The 26802-nt window shown below is 46.1% G+C and overlaps 1 protein-coding gene across 4 annotated transcripts in view; it reads left to right on the top strand.

The window, feature by feature from the left end:
* LOC117404247 (coiled-coil domain-containing protein 120-like) overlaps window positions 1–26585 on the top strand; it is a 31455-nt gene extending 4870 nt beyond the window's left edge. For 2 of the 4 annotated variants that reach the window (XM_059017306.1, XM_059017305.1), the window contains exons 2-11: window positions 18605–18777; window positions 19572–19677; window positions 19822–19955; window positions 20658–20777; window positions 21039–21264; window positions 22607–22663; window positions 23460–23634; window positions 24013–24114; window positions 24524–25495; window positions 25660–26585. In XM_059017306.1, coding sequence (XP_058873289.1) covers window positions 18730–18777; window positions 19572–19677; window positions 19822–19955; window positions 20658–20777; window positions 21039–21264; window positions 22607–22663; window positions 23460–23634; window positions 24013–24114; window positions 24524–25495; window positions 25660–25765 — 2046 coding nt within the window. In that variant the 5' untranslated portion in view covers window positions 18605–18729 and the 3' untranslated portion in view covers window positions 25766–26585. Of the gene's footprint in view, window positions 1–7508; window positions 8021–18604; window positions 18778–19571; window positions 19678–19821; window positions 19956–20657; window positions 20778–21038; window positions 21265–22606; window positions 22664–23459; window positions 23635–24012; window positions 24115–24523; window positions 25496–25659 lie in introns of those variants that run through there. The other 2 variants (XM_059017304.1, XM_059017303.1) reach the window with 2 other exon arrangements.
* The last annotated feature ends 217 nt before the right edge of the window (window positions 26586–26802 follow it).

Below are 26802 nucleotides of genomic sequence, written 5' to 3'. Positions count from 1 at the left end.
TGCTTTACAATGCTTCCCTATACCAGACCTCTCTGTGCTTTACAATGCTTCCCTATGCTTTACCAGACCTCTCTGTGCTTTACAATGCTTCCCTATACCAGACCTCTCTGTGCTTTACAATGCTTCCCTATGCTTTACCAGACCTCTCTGTGCTTTACAATGCTTCCCTATGCTTTACCAGACCTCTCTGTGCTTTACAATGCTTCCCTATGCTTTACCAGACCTCTCTGTGCTTTACAATGCTTCCCTATGCTTTACCAGACCTCTCTGTGCTTTACAATGCTTCCCTATGCTTTACCAGACCTCTCTGTGCTTTACAATGCTTCCCTATGCTTTACCAGACCTCTCTGTGCTTTACAATGCTTCCCTATGCTTTACCAGACCTCTCTGTGCTTTACAATGCTTCCCTATGCTTTACCAGACCTCTCTGTGCTTTACAATGCTTCCCTATGCTTTACCAGACCTCTCTGTGCTTTACAATGCTTCCCTATGCTTTACCACACCTCTCTGTGCTTTACAATGCTTCCCTATGCTTTACCAGACCTCTCTGTGCTTTACAATGCTTCCCTGTGCTTTACCATACACCATTGTATTTGTCAAACTATAGCTGTGGCCAAAGGGTTTGCATCCCCCTATAGAATGAACTAATTTGGCTTCATAAAGTCAAATGAAACCTTTTTTTTTGATTACATGATAAATAAAAAGAGCTAAATCATGTTCATATAGTTTATTTTTTTAAGTAGGTCTAAAATTGTCGTTGATGACACCGTTTGGCCGTAGCTGTGTATGAATCAGTACACGCCTCAGCGCTTGCCTAACCCGGGTATTTTGCTGAACCAGGCATTCGTTACGCAGCTTGAGTGATTGCAGGTAAAGCATAACACTTTGTGGTAATTACTGTTCCCAGCAGCTTAATCACCACCACTAATAATGCGTGACTCATGAGCGGAGCAGACAGTGTTTGTGTATTCCTGTGGTTTGAAGACGTGCGCTGAGCAGAATAAATATCGACCAGCCTGTCGGTGACGTCCCTCCCCCATCCTCGCCATGGCCGTGCTTTCACAAACACAGCTAGCAGCGGTATGGATGTTTGCATCTGTAGTGTAGAATGACAAACAGCACTGAATAGTTCTAAAGGAAACGGTGGTGTTAAAGACCTGCAGCTGATTTTTTGGGGGTTCTACGGAACACAGTAGGGTTTGTTACCATGGTTTGAGAATGCACAGCACAGACAACATGTCATAATATGTGTGCAAGTGTGTGGCTGAACTGTTTTAGCCACAGCAGGTTTGAGAATTTCTCAAGTGCTTCAGACACAAGCGCTGAACACAGATCCATGAGCCCGGTCCTGCCCTGAGGCTTGGGAGTTATGCTGGCAATGGTTCTGGGTCGGGTTACAGCTGACACAGTGGTGGCGTGGGCCTCAGAACTAGGATTTCTTTTCATCTACAATTCAAAATTTAGGTCCTTCACCGATTCGGGCCACCTTATCTCCCAGAACTATACATTCCTAGACATTCCTGGATTTACGTTCTTTGAGATCAGAAAATGCAGAACTCTTAGCTGTCGCGCGCCTCGCTTGTGGATCTCTATTCCGAGGAGCTGAGTGGTTAGATAAAGAAAGCGCTGGGCTGCAGTGTGGAAGGCAGCGGGTTTGAGGAGCTCAGTGGTTAGATAAAGAAAGCCCTGGGCTGCAGTGTGGAAGGCAGTGGGTTTGAGGAGCTCAGTGGTTAGATAAAGAAAGCGCTGGGCTGCAGTGTGGAAGGCAGTGGGGTTTGAGGAGCTCAGTGGTTAGATAAAGAAAGCCCTGGGCTGCAGTGTGGAAGGCAGCGGGTTTGAGGAGCTCAGTGGTTAGATAAAGAAAGCGCTGGGCTGCAGTGTGGAAGGCAGCGGGTTTGAGGAGCTCAGTGGTTAGATAAAGAAAGCGCTGGGCTGCAGTGTGGAAGGCAGTGGGTTTGAGGAGCTCAGTGGTTAGATAAAGAAAGCGCTGGGCTGCAGTGTGGAAGGCAGTGGGTTTGAGGAGCTCAGTGGTTAGAGTTGCAGAGCTCCGTGTGTATTGGGGTGTGTTTGAGAACTCTCTCCCTTTCCGCCTGTCATGCTGTGTCTCTCATTCCAGACAGACAGCCTCAAGGCGCTGTGTCACTGGGGGGTGGGGGGGGGGTGGGGGTGGGGGGGGTAGTGGTCAGGGATCCACAGGGTCACGTCGGGTCAGGTCAGACTGGCATTCCTCAGCTCTGTCTCTCCCCACACCAAAACAGACAGCAGCTGCACTGCAGACTCTTTAGAAAAACAAGGGACACATGTCTCCCCAGTCACTATGCACCAGGTGTCTCCTCCCTTGTAAAAGTTTATCAAACTACATTACATTAGTATTTACCACAGTTCACTGTGATTTGTTGTGGTTTTTAATATGCTTTACCAGACCTCTCTGTGCTTTACAATGCTTCCCTATGCTTTACCAGACCTCTCTGTGCTTTACAATGCTTCCCTGTGCTTTACCAGACCTCTCTGTGCTTTACAATGCTTCCCTATGCTTTACCAGACCTCTCTGTGCTTTACAATGCTTCCCTATGCTTTACCAGACCTCTCTGTGCTTTACAATGCTTCCCTATGCTTTACCAGACCTCTCTGTGCTTTACAATGCTTCCCTATGCTTTACCACACCTCTCTGTGCTTTACAATGCTTCCCTATGCTTTACCAGACCTCTCTGTGCTTTACAATGCTTGCCTATGCTTTACCAGACCTCTCTGTGCTTTACAATGCTTCCCTATGCTTTACCAGACCTCTCTGTGCTTTACAATGCTTCCCTATGCTTTACCACACCTCTCTGTGCTTTACAATGCTTCCCTATGCTTTACCAGACCTCTCTGTGCTTTACAATGCTTCCCTATGCTTTACCAGCTCTCTGTGCTTTACAATGCTTTCACTGTGCTGTATTGCATTTTGCTGTGCTTTTACTATGGGAAACTTTTATTAGAGTTAGTTTACCTTGGGGTGAGGCTGCCATTGGTAGAATGGGACCACCGTGTGCTAACTGTACCCTTCCCAAGTGATCTTCAGTGGCAGTGCAGACAGACAGACAGACAGACAGACAGACAGACAGGGGCACTGCAACGGCACTGCAATAACGGTTCTGTATTACACTGAGGGGCAATGGCAGCACAAGCATAAGGCAGCTGCAATGGGGCGAGGCTTCAGTTGAGAATTTGACAGAGTAAAGGAGACAGTTCAGATCAACAGGAGGCAGCGAGTTGAGGAACACGGGTTCCAATCAGACAGCGGGAAGCTGAAGGGATGAATGGTAATCTCTGGAGCTCGTTGTAATCATTTTAATGAATGTGAGCGCGGTGTGAACCAGGCTGTCTGATTCCGGGGCTTTCCAGAGCCCTGTGTCTGGGCTTGATACACAAGGTGTGAGGCAATGTCTGAGCGTGTGCAGCACCTTCAGCACTGGCCAAAAACGTTTTGCATCACCTGGAATTTTAGGATTGAGACCTACAAAAAAAAAAAAAAAAAAAAAAAAACTATATGCAAATCATTTTAGATCTTTTATTTAACAGCATATAATCAAACAAATTACAAAACGATATCGCAATGAATAAAAAAATTAATTAATAAATAGAAAGTCTACCGGAAGCTGTAATTGTAGTACAGTGAGTATTTCCAAATGTCACATTTTTCAATTGTTTTTTGTTTGTTTGTGGTAAACTATATCTACAAAGCGGTGTGTAATTCAATACGCTAACAAAGCAACATTATTTAACAGGTTTCATTCAACTTAATGAAGCAAAATCACTCTGCAGGGTGAGACTTTCGGACGGAGCGCACAGCTTTCTGTCAGTGTTTTCATTGTGTCTCGTTAACAGGAACGCTCAAGGTCCACACGCACACCGAGGCGTCTCTAATCTGAAACATTAGACACACACACACGCACAAACACGCACACACACACACACACAAACAGACACAGACACACACACACACAGACACAGACACACACACACACACAAACACACACAGACACAGACACACGCACACACACACACACACACACACACACACAGACAGACACAGACACAGACACAGAAACAGACACACACACACACACACACAGAGACAGACACAGACAGACACACACACACAGACAGACACAGAAACAGACACAGACACACACACACACACACACACACACACACACACAGAGCATTACTGGCCTGTCTGTTACCCTCTGATTCAGTTATTACAACTATGTAGCCGAGAAGTCTGTAAGAAGAGTTTAATAGAGCGTTCAACAGACAGACAGGTTCCTACACGCGTGGGGTGGATCTCCAGCGGCTCCCATTACAGAACAGCGCTGACTCAAAGTCTCAAGAGCTGTTTTTTTTCCAAAAGGATTACTCCGGTGATTTAATTAACTTTATTAACTATTTTATTTTTATAATTTTTTTTTTCTTCCATTTTACAAAACCAGAAAGAAACGTCTCAGTTTGGAGTTCTCGTTTTTGTAACATATAATGAGTGTGCGTGTGTGTGTGTGTGTGCGTGTGTCTGCGTGTGTGTGTGTGTCTGTGTGTGTGTGTGTGTGCGCGTGTGTGTGTGTGTCTGCGTGTGTGTGTGTGTGTGTGTGTGTGTGTGTGTGTGTGTTCGGTATGGTTAGTGCTCTGGTACATGTCTTCTAGTGGATGTTGGTTTTCTGCCCTGCTGTGTTTGCACTCTGATTGTGCGATCGTAGCAACAGGACCAGAGGCACAGCGCATTGTTTGGAGTTTAAAATACCAATAAGAAAGCCACGCCGATCAATAAACACTCTCGGCATGCAGGCAGAAAATAAAACAGAAAAGCTGTCAATATTTAACGGTCGTACCCAGTGAATGATCTCACGCCTTCACAATGTGGTCCTTGTGAAGTTCTTGTGAAGTTGTAACTTATTAAGTTTCCTGGCTGTGTGGTCCAGCGGTTACAGAAAGGATCACGATACCAGGAGGTTCAAATCCCGGCTCAACCACTGACTCTGTGTGTGTGTGTGTGTGTGTGTGTGTGTGTGTGTGTGTGTGTGTGTGTGTGTGTGTGTGTGTGTGTGACCCTGAGCGAGTCGCGTCACCTCCTTGTGCTCCGTCCTTCGCATGAGACATAAAACAAACGAGCTCCTATTGGAAGTGACTCTGCAGCAGCAGCAGCAGCAGTTGTTGATGATGCAGAGTTCACCCCCTCTAGTCTCTGTGAGTTGCTTCGGATAAAGGCGTCTGCTGAACGACTCGTTAATGTATGTTAGCATAGCTTTTGCCTTTTTTAATACACTCAGATGCATTGCTTGTCACATAAATCCTACTTTTTGAACCAATGGAGCTTCCAGTAATCCACTTGAATCTGACTTGAATCCAGTTTCACTGACTGTGAAAACCAGCCTTTGGCAAACAATAGATATTCACTCTACTGGAGTTCAGTTTGATTAGCAATCAGGTAAACAGCTTAGGAGCATTGAAGGACCGTGTCATTTAAAAACACGGGTGGGGGTAGGGGGGGGCACTAAATGGATTAACCCCCCCTCCCCCACACTGGATACCCCCCCCTTTCCCACACCCTGCAACGATGGTCTGTTTTCTTGCAGAATTCCAGGAAGCTGCTGGATGCAATGTGCTATGGGAGTTGAGTTTTTGCTCTCATTTCTCCCCATTCAAATACAGTAGCCTTTGCTCACGCCAGGCTAAATCACGCGGTGTATTATCTCTACTGCATGACTCAGCTGCCATGCAAATACACCAGGGACTGATTACAGTGACGACTTTGCTTTTTTTTCTTATTTAACCTTTTTCATTATTACTTTGTATTATTTTACTTCTGAGGGAGGGAGGGAGCAGTTCAGTCTCCGTGCCTCAAGCCTGCCCTGGACTGGAGGGAGCCCCCTTTCTCTTAGGGGGGTGAGGGAGGGAGGGAGCAGTTCAGTCTCCATGCCTCAAGCCTGCCCTGGACTGGAGGGAGCCCCCTTTCTCTTAGGGGGGTGAGGGAGGGAGGGAGCAGTTCAGTCTCCGTGCCTCAAGCCTGCCCTGGACTGGAGGGAGCCCCCTTTCTCTTAGGGGGGTGAGGGAGGGAGGGAGCAGTTCAGTCTCCGTGTCTCAAGCCTGCCCTGGACTGGAGGGATCCCCCTTTCTCTTAGGGGGGTGAGGGAGGGAGGGAGCAGTTCAGTCTCCGTGCCTCAAGCCTGCCCTGGACTGGAGGGAACACCCTTTCTCTTAGGGGGGTGAGAGAGGGAGGGAGGGAGCAGTTCAGTCTCCGTGCCTCAAGCCTGCCCTGGACTGGAGGGAGCCCCCTTTCTCTTAGGGGGGGTGAGGGAGGGAGGGAGCAGTTCAGTCTCCATGCCTCAAGCCTGCCCTGGACTGGAGGGAGCCCCCTTTCTCTTAGGGGGGTGAGGGAGGGAGGGAGCAGTTCAGTCTCCGAGCCTCAAGCCTGCCCTGGACTGGAGGGAGCCCCCTTTCTCTTAGGGGGGTGAGGGAGGGAGGGAGGGAGCAGTTCAGTCTCCATGCCTCAAGCCTGCCCTGGACTGGAGGGAGCCCCCTTTCTCTTAGGGGGGTGAGGGAGGGAGGGAGCAGTTCAGTCTCCCTGGACTGCAGGTAGCTGGTACGTTAACGTTTACCCACTGCGCCACCTAGCCCCCCTTTTTAAACCCCTTTCCTGTTCCCTATCCGAGCATGATGCAGGCTTATATTGGATCATTGAGTCTTGTGATATGCAAAGATGTCTCTTTCCTTAAGCTGCATTCCTAGCCAGTCATGCAGAGTGTATGTGCTGCTGCTGTTAGTGCTGCTGTGAATGACAGGCAGTAGCAGGGACTGCTTGCCTGAGTGTCTCTCTCTCTCACACCTTTACAGTGACAATGAGACACCTAGCTGGTCTAGCGAGATAGTGCGAGATACCAATGATCAGGAGCCAGGAGTTTGAGCAGGGTTACAGACTCACACTAGCCCTGCTGCTGCTGCTGCTGCTGCTGCTGCACCCAGTCCTGGGGTTCAGAGCTCCCCTCAATGAAGTCTAGTATTATTATTATTAATATTGAAATGATCAGGAGCCAGGAGTTTGAGCAGGGTTACAAACTCACACTAGCCCTGCTGCTGCTGCACCCAGTCCTGGGGTTCAGAGCTCCCCTCAGTGAATTAATGATTTAGTTAATTACACATTAATTAATTAATTGTTTGATTGATTAATTAATTAATAATCAGATTATGACTTGTTTATATCAATTTCAAAGACAATGCAATAAGTATATATATATATATATATATATATATATATATATATATATATATATATATATATATATTCAATAATTGTTTGTCAACTCTACTGGACACAAATTACAAATTTAGTAATTCTTGGTTACACAAGAATGTATATTAATAAAAGGGTAAAGTGATTTAGACAGGAATGTTATAACAATGTAACCACGGGGGGCAGATGAGTGACTGTATTAAAAGAGAAGCTATGCGCCAAAAAAGCCGACACAGGAATTTCAACTTCCAAAGTACCTATCACGGGTCAAACCAACTTGTACGTTTCTGGGGAAAAAAAAAAAAAAAAAAAAACAAGTCTAGTGTTTGTTTCTTTCGCTGAGGAAAAAAAAAAATTCCATACGTGTGTATTTTAAAAATTACGCGGCTTTTCTTTAACGCGGCGTGTTTTGTGTTTGGATTTTAAATGGAAGAACTTTTTTGTTGTTGTTAATTACAAGACGGTAAAGGTAACGCGATTCAAGTCAGGCAGCCCCCTGTGTTTTTGTCCAGATGGTTCGGTCTGTTTAAAGCCCTTCTCCCTGACTAAAGAGCTCTAGTTTGGGTTCGGTACACCCAAAGGGGTGGCAGTTTACCTGAGGTGAGCGTTTATTTAATCTTTGGATTATTATAATACATAAAATACGCCATTTAATTAACCCTTTTCAATGAGGTTGACGTGCGCTACGTGAACAGTTCCTAAATTGGATTGCCAGAAAACACGGATGTCACTTGGCACCTCTTACAATTAAGAAAGGTAAGGTCATTAGAGTTGCGATGTCTTCTTTCGTGTGTGTTTTATTTACTTTATTTTTTTAAGTACTGGTAGTTTAGCATTTACGCCTTGCCAGCAGTGAAGCGTTTAGCTGCAGTGTGTTATCATTATAGTCAAGTAGCGAGACAGAAACGCGATGTTTCCTGTTCTTGCATTTTGAAGATAACGTTTTAAAACCTCTTACCGTGAAGGGAGTTTGCACGATATGTTTTGAAACGTCCTGTCGTTTTAATACAGTTAGCAAACGGTACGATGCGAGGAGAATAGACTGTAATTCATCGCTGTTACTGGAGCCTCTTAAACAGAAACACTGAAAGAAACTTCATAAATTCAACGGCAAACGTTTCCACTAGAAGTCTTTCTCAGCGTCTTCAATAGAAACACTGAAAGAAACTTCATAAATTCAACGGCAAACGTTTCCACTAGAAGTCTTTCTCAGCGTCTTCAATAGAAACACTGAAAGAAACGTCATAAATTCAACGGCAAACGTTTCCACTAGAAGTCTTTCTCAGCGTCTTCAATAGAAACACTGAAAGAAACTTCATAAATTCAACGGCAAACGTTTCCACTAGAAGTCTTTCTCAGCGTCTTCAATAAAAACACTGAAAGAAACTTCATAAATTCAACGGCAAGCGTTTCCACTAGAAGTCTTTCTCAGCGTCTTCAACAGAAACACTGAAAGAAACTTCATAAATGGTAAAACTGCAAAATTACGTTGCATATTTACCAGGATGGATTGATCAGGGATTCAGGCGATCCCTGTATTGTAAAGTAGCCGTGTTTAACCCATTAGTGCGTGGTGACGTCATATGGGGACGGATTGAAATAATAAAACTCTCTTCTAGTCTTATATAAATATATATATATGGGGACACGCGGAAGACGCAAATGCACGAGACCCTCGTATGAACCCGATGCAATCCCCCCCCCCCCCCCCCACATATAAAGCAATGGAAAAAAAAACATCAACTGAAAAAAATATATTTGTGTCCAAAACTACTTATTTTTTTTCCCGGCTGTTTTTCAGTATTTTGTGCATGAAAGGGTTCATTTCGTCCTACAGCTGACAGTAGTGGGAGGTGTTTATTCAGCCGTCCATGGTGCTGACGTAACGCACAGATGACCGCATCAGAAATGCAAATTATTTCCCAACTCCAAGCGTTCTATCTTGTTAAATGATTAAGAATTATTTTAATCATACAATACCTGTATAAACCTTGTAAAAGTTCACCACGATATATTTGCAGGGTAATTGATAACTTTAACGACGATTTGACCACGATTATGCTAAGCATTTACTGTAGTTTACCATGGTGTTTATTAATATACTTCACCAGACCTCTCTGTGCTTTACAATGCCTCCCTATGCTTTACCAGACCTCTCTGTGCTTTACAATGCTTCCCTGTGCTTTACCAGACCTCTCTGTGCTTTACAATGCTTCCCTATGCTTTACCAGACCTCTCTGTGCTTTACAATGCTTCCCTATGCTTTACCAGACCTCTCTGTGCTTTACAATGCTTCCCTATGCTTTACCACACCTCTCTGTGCTTTACAATGCTTCCCTATGCTTTACCAGACCTCTCTGTGCTTTACAATGCTTCCCTGTGCTTTACCAGACCTCTCTGTGCTTTACAATGCTTCCCTATGCTTTACCAGACCTCTCTGTGCTTTACAATGATTCCCTACGTTTTACCACACCTCTCTGTGCTTTATTACACTTTTCTGTGCTTTTGCTTTTATAAGGCCCATCAGTGTTGTTTTATTTCATCATTTTGACACAAAAAGGACCTTGTTTAAGTGATTGAATCGTTCTTTAGGTTCTAGAACATTGAGATTACGAGATAACCCATTGTTCTCCAATGTTTGTTTTTGTTTTTTTCAGTCCGATTTTATCGCGGAAAGCGTCTCCAAGCGCAGATTTCACAAGCAGATAACCTTGTTTATTCGTGAACTCTTGTCTCTCTCTTTCGTGTAGCGTGACTTCTTGCATTTCTCATCATTAATGAAGTATTCTGATCAGGTTGATTTATAATTAGGAGGCTCCGTGGTCCAGCGGTTAAAGTCCAGGGGCTTGTCACCAGAAGGTCCCGGGTTCAAATCCCACTCGCTATGTGTGTGACCCTGAGCGAGTCACTTCACCTCCTTGTGCTCCGTCCCACGGATGAGATGTTAAATCAACGTCCTATTGGGAGTGACTCTGTATATAATACACAGTTCACAGCCTGCCTCTGTAAAGCGCTTTGTGATGGTGGAACACTATGAAAGGCGCTATATATAAAAAATAAAGATATTATTATTATTATTATTATTATTATTATTATTATTACAGCAGAATTGTTTGCAGTGCTATTTTTGTTCAATTACAATTACGCTACAGTAATTACAATTTAAATTATACTAGAAGTAACATAACAGACTACCCACGTTAGTGTTTTATTCTCAGTAACCCGAGGAATAATCGCAGGTACAAATACAGAATCACCCCAGAGAACTTCTTCTCAAGAGCTCAGAACCAGAGGGGCGGAAGCGACGTTTTCATCATTTTACAGGAACGCAAAAATAAGATTTTGTTTGTTTGTGTTCAGTTGCCATTCCGCAGCACATGCACAGCATCCATATCATTGTGAAGAAAATGAAAGAGTTTAACATATTTTTTTGAGTTTGAAATTCGATTTTCCATAATAAACACGCTGAAGTGAATACCCATTGCAAGTAAGTGGGGGTTTCCTTCACCAGTTCTACCCCAGACTTGTTTTTCTTCAATTTAATAACAATTAATAAATCAATATGTACCTTTGAAAATATAAATGTTCACATATACAGTCATAAATTATACTTTAATAAAAAACACTACTGTAAAATATAATTTTCTATAATTGGTCTGGTTCTTATTCTGTAGTGAATTCATTGCTTGAATCCTCAGTTTAACTAGTAAAATATCCACAAAAGTTAGATATTGTTTTACAAACAGCTTTTTACAGCCATTTTGACTCATCTGCTCACTCAGCCATCCCACAATGCAACACTCCTTGCCAGGAAGGTGTAAGCGTGCTAGTTCTGCCCTCCCTAGATTTTACCGTGGTGTCTTTATTACTTTCTCTCTTTATTGAATGCAGCTTTGTGGTTTCAGTTAGGTCCTTTTGGTACTAGATGGATCTCATCAAGAGATTTAATTTGATATATAATATGCCATTTTGACAAAAAATGTCACTTACTCCCCTCTGGTTCTGAGCCCTTGTTTTGTTTTGTTTTTCAAATAATGGGGTGGTCACCAAAAAACGCAATCATGTCGATCGATTGACAGGTGCGTAACTGGACTGTATTTCTGTGTTCTGCGTTGGGTTTCCTGTGCCAGGTGTGCCAGGGCCCGGTCTGTAGCTGTGCTGGGCGTGCTTTCCTTCTCAGCATGCCTAAAGAAAGCCGTCTTGTAAAAAGCCGAGCACAGTCCGTTTCCGAGCTGGGACGGGGAACATCCTGTCCATTGTTTTCAGTGGGAAGCGGAGGGGAGTGGCCGTGGAGCTGACCTCCTTCGATCTGAGTGGAAACGGACCGCTCGCCGGCAGAGGGTCTCCGTGCGGAGCAGCAGTACAGAATGCCCATGTGACACATATATCTGACTAGGAGAGAGTTTTTTTATTTATTTATATTTTGTATCCATCCCCATACAAGGTTGTTGGCTGCGATCTCTTTTTTAAGTAAGGATCGTGACATTTTTCAAACTGTTTCACAGGGCTGGGTTCTGTTTCTTAACTACCTGTTTCCACACTGCTGTAATTGCTGTAATTATACAGCCCGACAAGTCTGTGCTTTGCTGTTTAACAACACGGAGCACTGGGCTCCCAGCTGGCTCCCCTAATTCTGTACTGTTTAGTCTAAACTTTCTTTAGAAGTCTTCTGTTCCTCCAATTGGACACATTGATAATATCACTAGTATTGACAACCAATTCATACTGTCTGTCTATCGCAGTATTATTGATCTAACTTGTGCTCAATTTATGGAGCTGGCAAAAAGGTGTTGCTGTAAAATCCTACAGCTGTGGCCAGATGTTTTGCATCCTCCTATAGGATGGACTGATTTTGTTTCATCAAGTTGAATGAAACCTGCTGAATAATGTTACCTTATTAATTGCAAAGAAGCATTGTCAGAATACAGAGACAGGCAGGCACAGACAGACAGACAGACAGACACAGACAGGCAGGCAGGCAGGCAGGCAGACAGGCAGGCAGGCAGACAGACAGGCAGGCAGGCAGACAGACAGACAGACCACACCGCTTGCACTCAGAGGCCCTGTTAAGCTACCCAGCTGCACTGCCTTCCAAATGGAACCTTCAATTGCTTCAGCCAGGCCTGTTGGTGAAGCTAATTGCCATCTGGTTCGCATTGTATTGAGAGAAAACAGGTTTCCAAGTTTTTATTTTATTTATTTATTTATTTATGTATGTATATCGGGTTTTGCTTAACCCTTTAATCTTGGATCAAAATATCTAGCCGGTTCTGCACTACCCTTTCTCTTAGGGGGGTGAGGGAGGGAGGGAGGGAGCAGTTCAGTCTCCGTGCCTCAAGCCTGCCCTGGACTGGAGGGAGCCCCCTTCCTCTTAGGGGGGTGAGGGAGGGAGGGAGGGAGCAGTTCAGTCTCCGTGCCTCAAGCCTGCCCTGGACTGGAGGGAGCCCCCTTTCTCTTAGGGGGGTGAGGGAGGGAGGGAGCAGTTCAGTCTCCATGCCTCAAGCCTGCCCTGGACTGGAGGGAGCCCCCTTTCTCTTAGGGGGGTGAGGGAGGGAGGGAGCAGTTCAGTCTCCGTCTATCGGCTGTGAATGCTAACAGCTGCATCACTCCTGCAGTATGTTAAACACACCAGCGCTGAGTGCAAAGTCAGTGAATTATTTAGCACACATTAAAATACCCACTTAGCACAAAGCCACGGTTTTCTGGGCATAAATTATTTCTGGCCAAATTGTGGGTGAAAAGCGACTTGAGCTGAAAATAGTGGAAGGAATAAAAATCTTTGATCTTTCAAAAAAAAAATTAAAAAAAATTCTCTTCAGGCTGAGCCACCTGACACCTTCTCTCCAGATTGGACTGATTACAAATTAAATATTTCTTTTTTTAAAAGCAGCAGGGTGCTCACACACGGCACAGCAGTGAGACAGCCAGCCTCCGAGATGCAAATCATTCAAAAAGGGCTTCAAATGGTTCCAGTATGCAAAAGAGCTGGCAGTGCAGTGGACTCGGCTTCAGTCAGCTGTGTTCTCATACTCGCAGAGTCTTTGGCTTTAAAGCTGCATAGGTCATTTTAATTTTCTTTTGATTTATTTAACCAGGAGATTTGCTGGGGGGGGGGGGGGGGGTGGTTTAGGTCGGCCAGGGTGTCCTCGGCTCACCGCTCACCAGCGACCCCCTGTGGTCTGGCCGGGTGCCTGCGGGCTTGCTTGTAAGCTGCCCAGAGCTGCGTTGTCCTCCGACACTGTAGCTCTGAGGCGGCTGCGCGGTGAGTCTGGTATGATTTCTGTTTTTGGGTACACAAAAAAAACATGAATAAAACAAGGCAAAATGTTATAGTCCACTCTTTTGGGTAAAATTATTATTATTATTATTATTATTATTTATTTCTTAGCAGACGCCCTTATCCAGGGCGACTTACAATTGTTACAAGATATCACATTATACATTATTTCACATTATACAGATATCACATTATTTTACATACAATTACCCATTTATACAGTTGGGTTAAAATGGTCATTATATATATATATATATATATATATATTCGTTTTTAAAAATGATTACTACATTATTATTTATACATTTCCTAGTGTGACCCAAGCTTCTGACATGACAGCACATATTAAACACAAATGCTCAGTCTGGGAGTTCTGTTTAAAACAAATTCTCACCCCCAGGGGGGTGAGGGGGGTGAGGGGGGGGGGAGCAATTCTCTCCAGCTTGTAAAAACAGACAATTTGTTTGTCCGCCTGTGAGGTGAGAAAACAAACACACGCCTGTGTTAGTCAACGACAAGCAGCAGAATTCGATCCTGATCACGTCGCCCGATAGACCCGCTGTGCAATAGGAGTCTGATTCCCAGATTTGTTCAGTAGCATTTTAAGATGTGGGATTGAGCAGCTCAGGGCCCTCTTAAGGGAGGGGGCATGGAGCTTGATTGCGGGGTGTTCTAACAGGTGCTGCCTGTTTTTAGACGGGCTCTCGTCCCGTGAGGGTGTGATTTGAGGGGGGAGGGACTGAGCTGGCTGCACAGATGCAGCCTTCGCTGTGGTTTTGTGGGTCTTGGCTGTAATCACGCTGGTTCCAGTAATTGGTTCCAGAGGCTTTGAAACGGGTTGAGCTACAAAATGTGTGTTTATTTATAAACACAGGGGGTGGGGGTGTTGTCAGAGAAAGAAAGAAAGCGCTGGACTGCAGTGTGGAAGGCAGCGGGTTTGAGGAGCTCAGTGGTTAGATAAAGAAAGCGCTGGGCTGCAGTGTGGAAGGCAGCGGGTTTGAGGAGCTCAGTGGTTAGATAAAGAAAGCGCTGGGCTGCAGTGTGGAAGGCAGCGGGTTTGAGGAGCTCAGTGGTTAGATAAAGAAAGCGCTGGGCTGCAGTGTGGAAGGCAGCGGGGTTGAGGAGCTCAGTGGTTAGAGCGCTGGGCTGCAGTGTGGAAGGCAGCGGGGTTGACATAAATTATAAAAGCTTACACGCATCTGGGGTCCCTAATGTAATCTTGCTGGTTGTCTGTTGCCTGTTTTCACAGAGTTCATTTTAGCTGGCCAGTCCCATCCTGTACAGGCCTACCATCCCCTGCCAACTCCACACCCTGCCATTTATTCTGTAAATAACCAGGTGCCAACAGACTAGTGGGGCCCTGGGCAGTGGCTAAGCCACGGGGCTCCCTCCTGCCTCCCGCACATTGGACATCTTCCACGCTACTCCACTAGGAAAAGGACTGGCATAAGAAAAAAATAAACGAATCACTTAAAATAATTCAGAACTTAAAGATCAGTAGATCTAATTATTATTGCGTGCCTGTTTCAAAAGTTAATGATACTGATTTTATATGAACAATTAAACAGGGTCATAGACTGGACTGGACTGGACTGGACTGTGCCACTTTTACAGTGACAAATATACGGTACTATTATGACTTCTAGTGGAAACGCTTGCCGTTGAATTTATGGAGTTTCTTTTAGTGTTTCTATTGAAGACGCTGAGAAAGACTTCTAGTGGAAACGTTTGCCATTGAATTTATGAAGTTTCTTTCAGTGTTTCTATTGAAGACGCTGAGAAAGACTTCTAGTGGAAACGTTTGCCATTGAATTTATGAAGTTTCTTTCAGTGTTTCTATTGAAGACGCTGAGAAAGACTTCTAGTGGAAACGTTTGCCGTTGAATTTATGAAGTTTCTTTCAGTGTTTCTATTGAAGACGCTGAGAAAGACTTCTAGTGGAAACGCTTGTCATTGAATTTATGAAGTTTCTTTTAGTGTTTCTATTGAAGACGCTGAGAAAGACTTCTAGTGGAAACGTTTGCCGTTGAATTTATGAAGTTTCTTTCAGTGTTTCTATTGAAGACGCTGAGAAAGACTTCTAGTGGAAACGTTTGCCATTGAATTTATGAAGTTTCTTTCAGTGTTTCTATTGAAGACGCTGAGAAAGACTTCTAGTGGAAACGTTTGCCATTGAATTTATGAAGTTTCTTTCAGTGTTTCTATTGAAGACGCTGAGAAAGACTTCTAGTGGAAACGTTTGCCGTTGAATTTATGAAGTTTCTTTCAGTGTTTCTATTGAAGACGCTGAGAAAGACTTCTAGTGGAAACGCTTGTCATTGAATTTATGAAGTTTCTTTTAGTGTTTCTATTGAAGACGCTGAGAAAGACTTCTAGTGGAAACGTTTGCCATTGAATTTATGAAGTTTCTTTCAGTGTTTCTGTTGAAGACGCTGAGAAAGACTTCTAGTGGAAACGTTTGCCATTGAATTTATGAAGTTTCTTTTAGTGTTTCTATTGAAGACGCTGAGAAAGACTTCTAGTGGAAACGTTTGCCGTTGAATTTATGAAGTTTCTTTCAGTGTTTCTATTGAAGACGCTGAGAGAGACTTCTAGTCAAAACATTTCTAAATATAAAATACACTTGTTACTTTTTTAATCTCTGTAACTTGTTTTAACAGACAGTCTGTTTTACGAGGGGGTGGGGGGGTGGGGGTGAGACAGCTGATAATGAGGCTGTTGATTGAATCTCTCAGGAGAGATGAATGCATGTTTAATTAACCCTGACAGCAGGCAGGTAATCAACGAGCATTGTGAGCAAAGGGAAGAATGATGTGGCTTTCTTCATAATGTTTGCTTTCTGCTCTGCTTTTGTACCTGTGATCCTGAAATAGCAACCAGCTGGTGTGTGCGTGTGTGTCTGTGTGTCTGTGTGTGTGTTTAGTGTGTGTGTCTGTGTGTGTGTGTGCGTGTGTGTCTGTGTCTGTGTGTGTGCGTGTGTGTCATGTTGATAACTGTCTTCAGTTATATGGGGTATTGTTTTGTTTTCTGTTACAAAGTAGCCTGTCCTCCAACATAGGAGTCCAAAGGGGTCTCCGTTCTGAAGCGCTTGGAGCCCCCCTGGAGTCTGGATCGCACGGCTCTCTGCAGAAGCAGATGAAAGGATCTGTTTGAATGATTTAGTTTGATCCACTTTGTTCCAGCACTGACTGCGCGCTCTGCAGCTGATGCCAAGATTGTAATAGGATTTCATATAACATGCCTCTTCTGCAAAGCATGATAGCTATAGATATTTATATACCTATATATGTGTACATTGAGTGATTGATTGATTGATTGATTGATTGATTGATTGATTGATTGATCGACACAGAGAGAGAATTCACAAACCGCACCACACAGCTCTCTGTCTCCCAGGAGAATCAGGATACAACATATAATACACATCAACTGCTAGAAGAACACTTCTACTGAAAACTCTGCGTTTTAATAATTACCTGCAACGTTTTGGCTTCCGTCTTCTTCAGAGAAACAGTCGGGCAGACTCGTGTTTAACTGTGCAGCTTTCAAACTTAAACAATATGTGTGGGTTTGGGTGTGGGCCACCCTGCATCCATTATTCACAGCCCTTGTATTATGTTTCTGAAACTAGTAACAGGTGGTACCATGTGTGTTTGCATTCTGCATTATTAGAAACAAATAAACAGTGCTGAGTAAAATGCCTTTTTGTCATAACATGACCTCTCCTAGTTTTGTACAAACTCGCAGTGTTAGTTCTGTAAATAATATGCTGTCCCTCTTTCACTCTCAGGGCTGGGAATAAGACTCCCGTTGCACAGCAGTGTGATCCAGTCCTGGTTTCACTGGGAGTTTAATAATCAGACACACCTGAGCTTGTTAGCTAGACACACTGGGGGCTGATCAAGCTGGTGGTAAAACCTGGACTGGGCGACACTGCTGTGCAATAGGAGTCTGGTTTCCATTCCTTGCAGTACTTTGAATCATTTTAGACACCCAGTCCAACTGTACCCTGCACTTTGATGGTTTAACTTCAGAGAAAGGAAATGAAAGAGAGTCGATTTGCATTGCTGTCACACATGGGTAATTGGATTGAGAAGAAAGATTATTAAAGGCAACCTCGAGAGAAGAGCCGGAGATAATTGATTTATAATTTATAAGCTGAGGCAGTCGGAGATGAAGGAGAAGAGAGGCTGGATTGGGAATAGGGGTCAGTCCTGTCACTGGTGTAAAGATAATGAACCAAGCAGCAAGGTTACGAAAACCAGAACATACAGGCATGGGAATAAGACTCCTACTGCATAGCAGTTTCACCCAGTCCAGGTTTTACTACGAGCTTGATTAGAAGCACTGAAAGAAACTTCATAAATTCAATGGCAAACGTTTCCACTAGAAGTCTTTCTCAGCGTCTTCAATAGAAACACTGAAAGAAACTTCATAAATTCAACGGCAAACGTTTCCACTAGAAGTCTTTCTCAGCGTCTCCAATAGAAACACTGAAAGAAACTTCATAAATTCAACGGCAAGCGTTTCCACTGGAAGTCTTTCTTTGATACATTAGTCTCTCTCGTGAGGCCTCTTCCTTTTCGTCTCTGCAGGAGCGCAAACTCATTTCCGGTCCCCGGGGCCTGCCAGGACGTCCTGTGAGATTTAGACACAATACATTCAAATACTGTGTGGATAAAGTGAGCACGCAGAGTAGGGATGGGAATCAGACTCCCGCTGCACAGCGGTGTGATCCAGTCCTGCCTTCACTATGAGTTTAATAATCAGACACACCTGAGCTTGTTAGCTAGACACACTGGGGGCTGATCAAGCTGGTAGTAAAACCTGGACTGGGTGACGCTGCTGTGCAATAGGAGTCTGATTGCCATCCCTGGTTAATAACATACTCTTCCTTGATGCAATGCTTTCGTTGTCCTTGGAGGGGAGGGGAGGGGAGGGGAGGGGGGGTAAGCAGCAGCAGCAGCAGTAGGAGGAGAGACGAGCCAAGATATTCCTGCTTCTACGAATTGAAACATCTCAGACGCCTGATCTCTTTGATCTCCTCTCTCCTGGTTCCGCAGCTCTGAGCTGCAGAGCAAGAAAAAACAAAACTGCAGAGAGTCCGCGCTGGAGAGGTCTGGGTGCGAGAGCGGGGGACTCTGCCAGGGAGAGAGGCTGGCTCCTGTTCCAGTGGGAGTGACACTGAATGGCAACCAGTCCAAATCACCCCCCTGCCCATGACCTCCACTGCAAGGTAAGCGAGCCTGCTGTTCAAACACGTGTCTGTCTGCAATTTCACTGCCTTTAAAAGAAAACAGAATTCCAGCTGGAGATTGACGAATTGATTCCAACACACTGAGTTTCTCCCAGTGGCAACGCATGACTTCATTTGAAGCTGTTTGTTTGTTCATCAGTTTTAAATTGGCTTGAAATGAAAGCAGCTGGAAGAACCCCAGCAATTATTCTTATTAAAATATCAATTCCGATTCCTTCGAAAGAGGGGACTCAACCCCTGAACCTGACTGCGTACTACATGCAAGCTAGTTCAGCAACAGTCAAACGGTTATTAATTATTGAATACAGAGGTATTACTACAGGCTTTAAATATATATAAAATATATATATAATATTTATGTATATATATATATGTCATCATCATCATCATCTGCTGGATGAAGGCCTCCCCAAGATATATATATATATATATAATGAGACATTTTTAAAAACATACGCGCAATCAACAATAGACAGGGCTGGGAATCAGACTCCCGCTGCACAGCGGTGTGATCCAGTCCTGGTTTCGCTGGGAGTTTAATAATCAGACACACTGGGGGCTGATCAAGCTGGTAGTAAAACCTGGACTGGGTGACACTGCTGTGCAATAGGAGTCTGATTCCCATCCCTGCATTAAATTAACAGATTGTAGAGACGTTGCGTTGTGTAAGAGCTCTTGTTCATTTTATTAAAAATGTTATTTATTGGGGTGGGGGGTCCCCTGAGTGGCTCATCCAGTTAAAGCAGTATCTCTCCCCACCCCCCACCCCCCAGGTAAAAGTTCAATTAGCGGGAGAAGTCGAGGGCAGAACCTCGCAGGAGTCACAAGACATGGAGGTCAAAGGTCATCTGATCACATCAACGGGGCTCGGCTCCACAGGTTGGTTTTATTTATGTATAATTCTGTTATCTCTAATTTTTATGTGAAGATTTTTAACCTCCAATCTGATTCTATTAAAATTACTGCTGTTTTGTATCAAACCTCTTTTGGTTCTAGAACCTTTTTTTTTTTTTTTTTTCCTAGACTCTCAGTCTTCAGATCTGGATTCGAAACTGCGCTCGGACCGCGTCGCTGAGCTACTCGACAGGAAGAGGGCGCTACAGAGCGCGCTGAGCTCCCGTCTCGTGGATCTCAAGAAACTCTGTCTGCAAGAAGCGGTGAGAAACTCACACTAGCCCTGCTGCTGCTGCTGCTGCTGCTGCTGCTGCACCCAGTCCTGGGGTTCAGAGCTCCCCTCAATGAAGTCTAGTATTATTATTATTAATATTGAAATGATCAGGAGCCAGGAGTTTGAGCAGGGTTACAAACTCACACTAGCCCTGCTGCTGCTGCTGCTGCACCCAGTCCTGGGGTTCAGAGCTCCCCTCAATGAAGTCTAGTATTATTATTATTATTAATATTATTATTATTATTTATTTCTTAGCAGACGCCCTTATCCAGGGCGACTTACAATTGTTACAAGATATCACATTATACATTATTTCACATTATACAGATATCACATTATTTTACATACAATTACCCATTTATACAGTTGGGTTTTTACTGGAGCAATCTAGGTAAAGTACCTTGCTCAAGGGTACAACAGCAGTGTCCCCCACTGGGGATTGAACCCACAACCCTCCGGTCAAGAGTCCAGAGCCCTGACCACTACTCCACACTGCTGCCCAACACTCCACACTGCTGCCCAACATTGAAATGATCAGGAGCCAGGAGTTTGAGCAGGGTTACAAACTCACACTAGCCCTGCTGCTGCTGCTGCTGCTGCACCCAGTCCTGGGGTTCAGAGCTCCCCTCAATGAAGTCTAGTATTATTTTATTTTTTGCACATTTACATATAACAGTTTTCTTTTTTTTAGGAATTTACTGGCGAGCTTCCAAATGAGTACCCTCTGGAATCTGGAGAGAGACCCCCCCATGTCAGACGCAGAGTGGGAGGGTCCTATCGGGTCCCCAGCACCTCGAATGCAAAGGGAGAGGTGGGTGGAATGTTCTATTAATTCAACACGGGGGGGGGGGGGGGGGGGATTTTGTACATTTACAGTACATATACTGCAGTCTTGTGTCTCTTTGCACAGTTGGATTGTAGACTGTAGATTAGACAGGCAGGCAATCCCAAGTTTGATATTGTTACTATAAATGCATAAAATTCAGCTCTAAAGATTATAAGCATTCATTATGAATCGTGCCCCCGTTGTGGTTTTAAACGTTTTGAATGTCTCTCTGTGCCTCTGTCTCAGGAGTCCTGGCTCGAGGACATGGAGCGTCAGTTCTCTCTGCAGCAGCAGATCGTGGAGGCGGCCCGGCGGCTGGCTGGGGGGGTGGAGCCGGGGGCGGAGCAGCGCAGGAGGAGGCAGGTGCTCTCTAGCGCCACCCGCAGGCTGCAGGAGCTGGAGGAGCTGATCAACGAGCAGAGAGCCAAGCTGGGCTGGAAACCCACGCAGAGAGCAGCCCGCCTGCTGGAAGGTGAGCAAGGATCTCAAAGGGCTTGTGCTGCACTTAAAGGGGTTTTATAGGGATCTTAAAGGGCTGGCTCTGCTCTTAAAGGGATCTTAAAGGGATCTTAAAGGGCTGGCTCTGCTCTTAAAGGGATCTTAAAGGGATCTTAAAGGGCTGGCTCTGCTCTTAAAGGGGTCTTAAAGGGCTGGCTCTGCTCTTAAAGGGGTCTTAAAGGGCTGGCTCTGCTCTTAAAGGGGTCTTGAGGGAAGAAACAGCCAGGTAGATTGTTAAAACTTTCAAACTTAAACAACGGCATCAGTCTGCTGGCTGTTTCTACCAGGCTCTCTGAAGAAGATTCACGTTGCAGTGAATTATTAAAACCTGTGAGTTTTCAGTTTATCAATGACTTTGCTTCTGCATGTATATAATATATAGTTACACACACACACACACGTACGTACATGCACAGGGCCCCAGCCCTCCCACATTGTGTGATATGACAATTTTTTCAAAGCTGACCTCTATTGTATTGTATTGTATTGTATTGAAACGTGTGAATCCATGGTGTGTTTGGAGACAGGAAGTTGTGAAAGAGGCTAACAGGAAGTCTTTCCACGGAGGCCTTTTCCAGTCATTATTGTGCCTTGGACTTGGACAGCGGGGTCGTGTGTGTGTGTGTGTGTGCGTGCGTGCGTGTGTGTGTGGCACTGTGCTTGTGTGCGTGACAGTGTGTGTGTGACAGTGTGTGTGTGACGCTGTGTGTGCGTGACAGTGTGTGCGTGACAGTGTGCGTGACAGTGTGTGTGTGACAGTGTGTGTATGACGCTGTGCGTGTGTGACAGTGTGTGTGACGCTGTGCGTGTGTGACAGTGTGTGCGTGACAGTGTGTGTGTGACGCTGTGCGTGTGTGACAGTGTGTGTGACGCTGTGCGTGTGTGACAGTGTGTGTGTGACAGTGTGTGTTTGATGCTGTGTGCGTGTGTGTGCGTGACAGTGTGTGTGTGACAGTGTGTGTTTGATGCTGTGTGCGTGTGTGACAGTGTGTGTGTGACAGTGTGTGTTTGATGCTGTGTGCGTGTGCGTGTGTGTGCGTGACAGTGTGTGTGTGACGCTGTGCGTGTGTGACAGTGTGTGTGACGCTGTGCGTGTGTGACAGTGTGTGCGTGACAGTGTGTGTGTGACGCTGTGCGTGCGCACGCGCGCCCCCGTCAGTATATTAAAAATGTGGGTTTAAAAAACTGTTGCACAGAGTGACAGAGTGCCTTGCATATTGTATACCTATAAAAAAACAAAAACAGCTGTGGATTCATCATCACCCAGGATCCTGATTTATCACGGTGTCTCCCTCTTCATTCATTTTTTATTCCAGACGACAGCTTTCACTCAGAGAACAGCTCCGTGTCCGACTCCACGAGCCACGAGAACGGTGAGCGGGTCTCCTTCAAATCACTTCGTTCATCTCCAACACTTTCAAACAAGGGCTGCAAATCCCTCGGGAATCCCGCGTGAATAATCCCACCGGAATAACGCCTGGATATCTCCTCCACTTCCTCTGGGTTGTGATTTCAGGCTGGTTTAGTTACCCGGATTCGTTTCATGATCCGTTGTCATGAATGCTGTTGATCGCGTGTATGAGGCAGGTATGGAGGGCATAGTGAGGGCAAAGTGAGGTCATAGTGAGGGCAAAGTGAGGTCATAGTGAGTTCATAGTGAGGGCAAAGTGAGGGCATAGTGAGGGCAAAGTGTTCATTCATGCATGCCTTGTACAGGTGCGTTCTGGGTAAAAAGTGCATTCTAGAACCATAGGTTCAACTGTAATGTATCTATTTTTAATACATTAATTTTATTAATTTATTTTATTTATTTATTTATTTATTTATTTAATCGGTAGATCTGCCCGTTGAGACCAAGGCCTCTTTTTCAAGGGGCTCCTCTAAGCAATTCTCCCAAATCCGATCTATTTTTTTAAAACCAGATTAAAAAGGAGAGAGGATCAAATTCCGTCTTCGTACTGCGATGGAAACAGTCCCCCGTCTTTAGGTTAGTGGATGCGTGAAAGATCATTCTCCCGTGTGCGTCCGGAGCCAGATCCCGAGAACGTGAACTGTCTCTAGCCAAGGCTTGCCCTGTACCACCAGAGCACTAGGGAGCAAGACATGTATGTAACTGTGTTGAATCATCCCCCCCTCCCTTATCAAACGCCTCTGTTCTGCTCTGTGCAGACGACCCCCCCTCTGGCTTGAAGTCCCCCGCCAGCGCCCTGCCGGACCGCCCCTCGCCCCCCAAGTCTCGGCTGGGCCGGGGGAGCCCCGATTGCAGGGCGAACCGTCAGCTGTCCCCCATGGAGCTGTACCATGAGATGAAGAATCAACGAAGCTCTGTTGCCAGCACAGCGAGGTCAGTACCGGTGCATCTCGCGACAGAACAGAGACGGCTTCAAAAAGCAACCCCTCCAGCAAAGAGCGTTTAGAACGTCTCCGCAGCAAACGTACAGGAATCGATGCACGGCACAAAAAACATGTCAGCGGCCTGGATGAGAGGAAATTCACTTCAGATCGGCTTTTTAAAAACGCTGAGTGCGGAAGTGAATTCAGCTGTAAAGGTGAGGGAAGGACGGCTTTTATGAATGGAATGACTTCTGCATGGAGTGTTTTTAAAAGCCGACTGGAAGCGAATTTTCCTTCTCATCCGAGGCCCATGTAAAGATGATCTATGTATATTTTTTGTGCTAACTCTCTCTCTCTCTCTCTCTCTCTCTCTCTCTCTCTCTCTCAGCCCCAGTCGTATTCTGCCACGGAGCATCTCGAATGTAGAGGGGAGGAGCGTCCTGGCCACGCCCCTCCTGCCCAGGACCACCCACAGTGGTGGCCATCTTAGGTGGGGGAACTCATGTCTGCTCCCAGTTAACAGGCTGCCCATGTCGCTTACGATACAAAGCTGAGGGAACACGGGGTCACTTTGTGGCTTGGAGCCTGGTTTCAGGAGGCTGCAGGTTTCAGGGGGCTGCAGGTTTCAGGAGGCTGCAGGTTTCAGGAGGCTGCAGGTTTCAGGAGGCTGCAGGTTTCAGGACGCTGCGCGGCACACCAGACAGGGAGACCTGGGGGTTTGATACAGCAGCAATCTCAGACCAGGCCTCCTGGAACCAGGTTTCAAACCACCGCTGTTCCTGAAAAAGTGGCTTCATGTTCCTCCACTTTGAGTCCAGAACAATCAATTCTCTTCCCTCTCTCCTTTCTCTCTCTCTCTCTCTCTCTCCTCTCTCTCTCTCTCTCTCTCTCTCTCTCAGGCATGACATTGCCAGCGGCCTTTGTCTCAGGCAGCGGTCGGACACCCCCGAAGGACCCCTCCCCTTGCCGCTGCAGGAGGAGATGGCGGCTGCGCCTGCTGGGTCCTTCGAGCGAGGGGGCTGCCCGAACGCCGCCCGCACTCGCCGCAGCAGCAGCACCGAGGCCCTTCTCGACCGCTCTGCGTGCCACGAGCCCGGGGGGAGGGGAGGAGGAGGAGGGGGGGAGCTGGCGGTTCGAGGGCCCTTCAAGAGCTCGGAAACGCTGAGCGACGGGAAGCAGCTGTGCCGAAGCCCGGAGCGTTACGAGAGCCGGCCGCAGGGGTGTGTGGGCGGCAGGGGCGGGACTTCCTACAACGACATCCTGCTGGACTACATGTGGGAAAAACAGCAGAAGCAGCTTGAAGCGGGAAGGACTTGCATGGAAGGGCGTTCGCCCGCAACCCCCCAGCCCACCAACGGCTGCCCCTCCCTGCTGTGGCATCGGGATCTCGCCCCCTCGCCGACTCGCCCAGGCGCCGGCAACAGCAGCCCTTTGCTGAGGGGCCGGGGAGAGGTGCGTCAGGTCAAAGTGACCCGGACTAAGTCTTGTGGGCCTTTTATCCCTTTGAACAAGCAGCTCCGACACCTGCCCCACCGCTGCCAGCACCAGGAAGGGATGGCGCTTCCGGATTTTGCCGAGGCTCCGAACGACAGACGGGGCGAGCTGCCGGGGTCCCGTGGCAGAGGGGAGGAGTCCAGCCACGTCCTGCACAAGGCTCTGGCCCTGGAGGGGCTGCGAGATTGGTATATCAGAAACGCACTGGCTCACAGAGGGGCGGGGCAGCCTCCGCAGGGCAGGGGCCAGGATTTCGGGAGGCAGAGACTTTATCAGCAGCCCCCCAGGCAGCTCTCCCAGTCCGACCAGTGTTGCCGTGGTCCACTCCAGCAGCTCTCCCAGTCCATCAGTTTTCATGGGAGCCCGCTCCACGGCAGGTGGGTGGACTGAAAGGGAAGCTCTTATTCAGAATGAACCATTTTGTGTGTGTGTGTGTGATCTATTGAAAAACAGCTGAACAAAAAATATGTATTTATTTCTCTTTTTCTCTCCTCCCTCCCTCTCTCTCCCTCCCTCTCTCCCTCTCTCTCTCCCTCCGCAGGCACCTGGAGCTCTCTCTTTATCAGGATAACTTCCAGAGTCAGCTGCAAGACCTGAGCCTGGCAGACCCAGCTGTTGATATGCCTTCACCAGGGACACTCGTCTGAGACGCAGGGAGGCAGACAGACAGACAGGGAGGCAGGCAGGCAGGCAGACAGGGAGGGACGCAGACAGACAGACAGACAGGGAGGCAGGGAGAGGGAGGGAGATGGAACAAGCAATGAGGTACAGACAGTGAGGCAGTGCAAGCTATATCATAACTTTTATAGTATATAAATATTGTTAACTTGCTGTTTTAATATAGTTAGCTACAATTTTTTTTTTAAGCTTACCTTAAAAATAATAATTACAAAATTTAAAAAAAAAAAAACAATTAAAGACTTTGAGGGGAAAGTGCTTCATGAAAAGTTGGAAAAATAAATGTCAGGCAGCTTATGGGATCCATTACCAGCTTCTGCACCAGTTTAGTGGGGAAAAAACAAACATGCCACTGTCATGTAACTGCAGTTAAGAAAAGGCTCTGGGGTGAGTTTGTTAGAAGCGACGCTCCCAGATTTGAAAGGACCTTCGTCAAACGCACTCCTCTGGTTTCCTGCTGTCCAGTGCACAAAACAAACACGTGGGGCTCCTCCTCCTGTTTTCTGGACGCATCGAGTTTGGACACCGTGTGGAAATGTCTTTGCGGTCCGGACTGGGAGAGGAATTCCGGCTTTTCGAATGACATCTCCTAAAATCTCGATTCCTTCGGAGGAAATCGTTTTAAAAAAGGAATGGGGGGGGGTTCAGGATCCTCATTTTGACTGCAGTGAGATATTCCTGAACGCCAGGCTGGACTGCGCTGGGCTGGAGCACAACGATGACATAAGCAGGTCTTATGTATGCCGAGGGGGGGGGGTGAATAAAAAGCAAAACGTTTCTGTTGTTTCTTCCATCTACCTTGTGCACCTTGTGTTTGTGAGGAAAAAAGAAATCTCAACTCGGGGGGGGGGGGTTCTCCTGCTTTTAATCGCATGCCGTGTGTGTGCGTGTGCGTGTGCGTGTGCGTGTTACAGTGTTTTACAGGATCACGGTAAGAATTTGACAAAGCCTACCAGTGTGATCCAGTCCTGGTTTCACTGGGAGTTTAATAATCAGACACACCTGA

The sequence above is a fragment of the Acipenser ruthenus genome, chromosome 56 (genome assembly GCF_902713425.1).
Source record: "Acipenser ruthenus chromosome 56, fAciRut3.2 maternal haplotype, whole genome shotgun sequence".
Classification (NCBI taxonomy): domain Eukaryota; kingdom Metazoa; phylum Chordata; class Actinopteri; order Acipenseriformes; family Acipenseridae; genus Acipenser; species Acipenser ruthenus.
The sequence above is the reverse complement of the archived record's forward strand: the minus strand, read 5'-3'. Positions and strand labels throughout refer to the sequence as shown.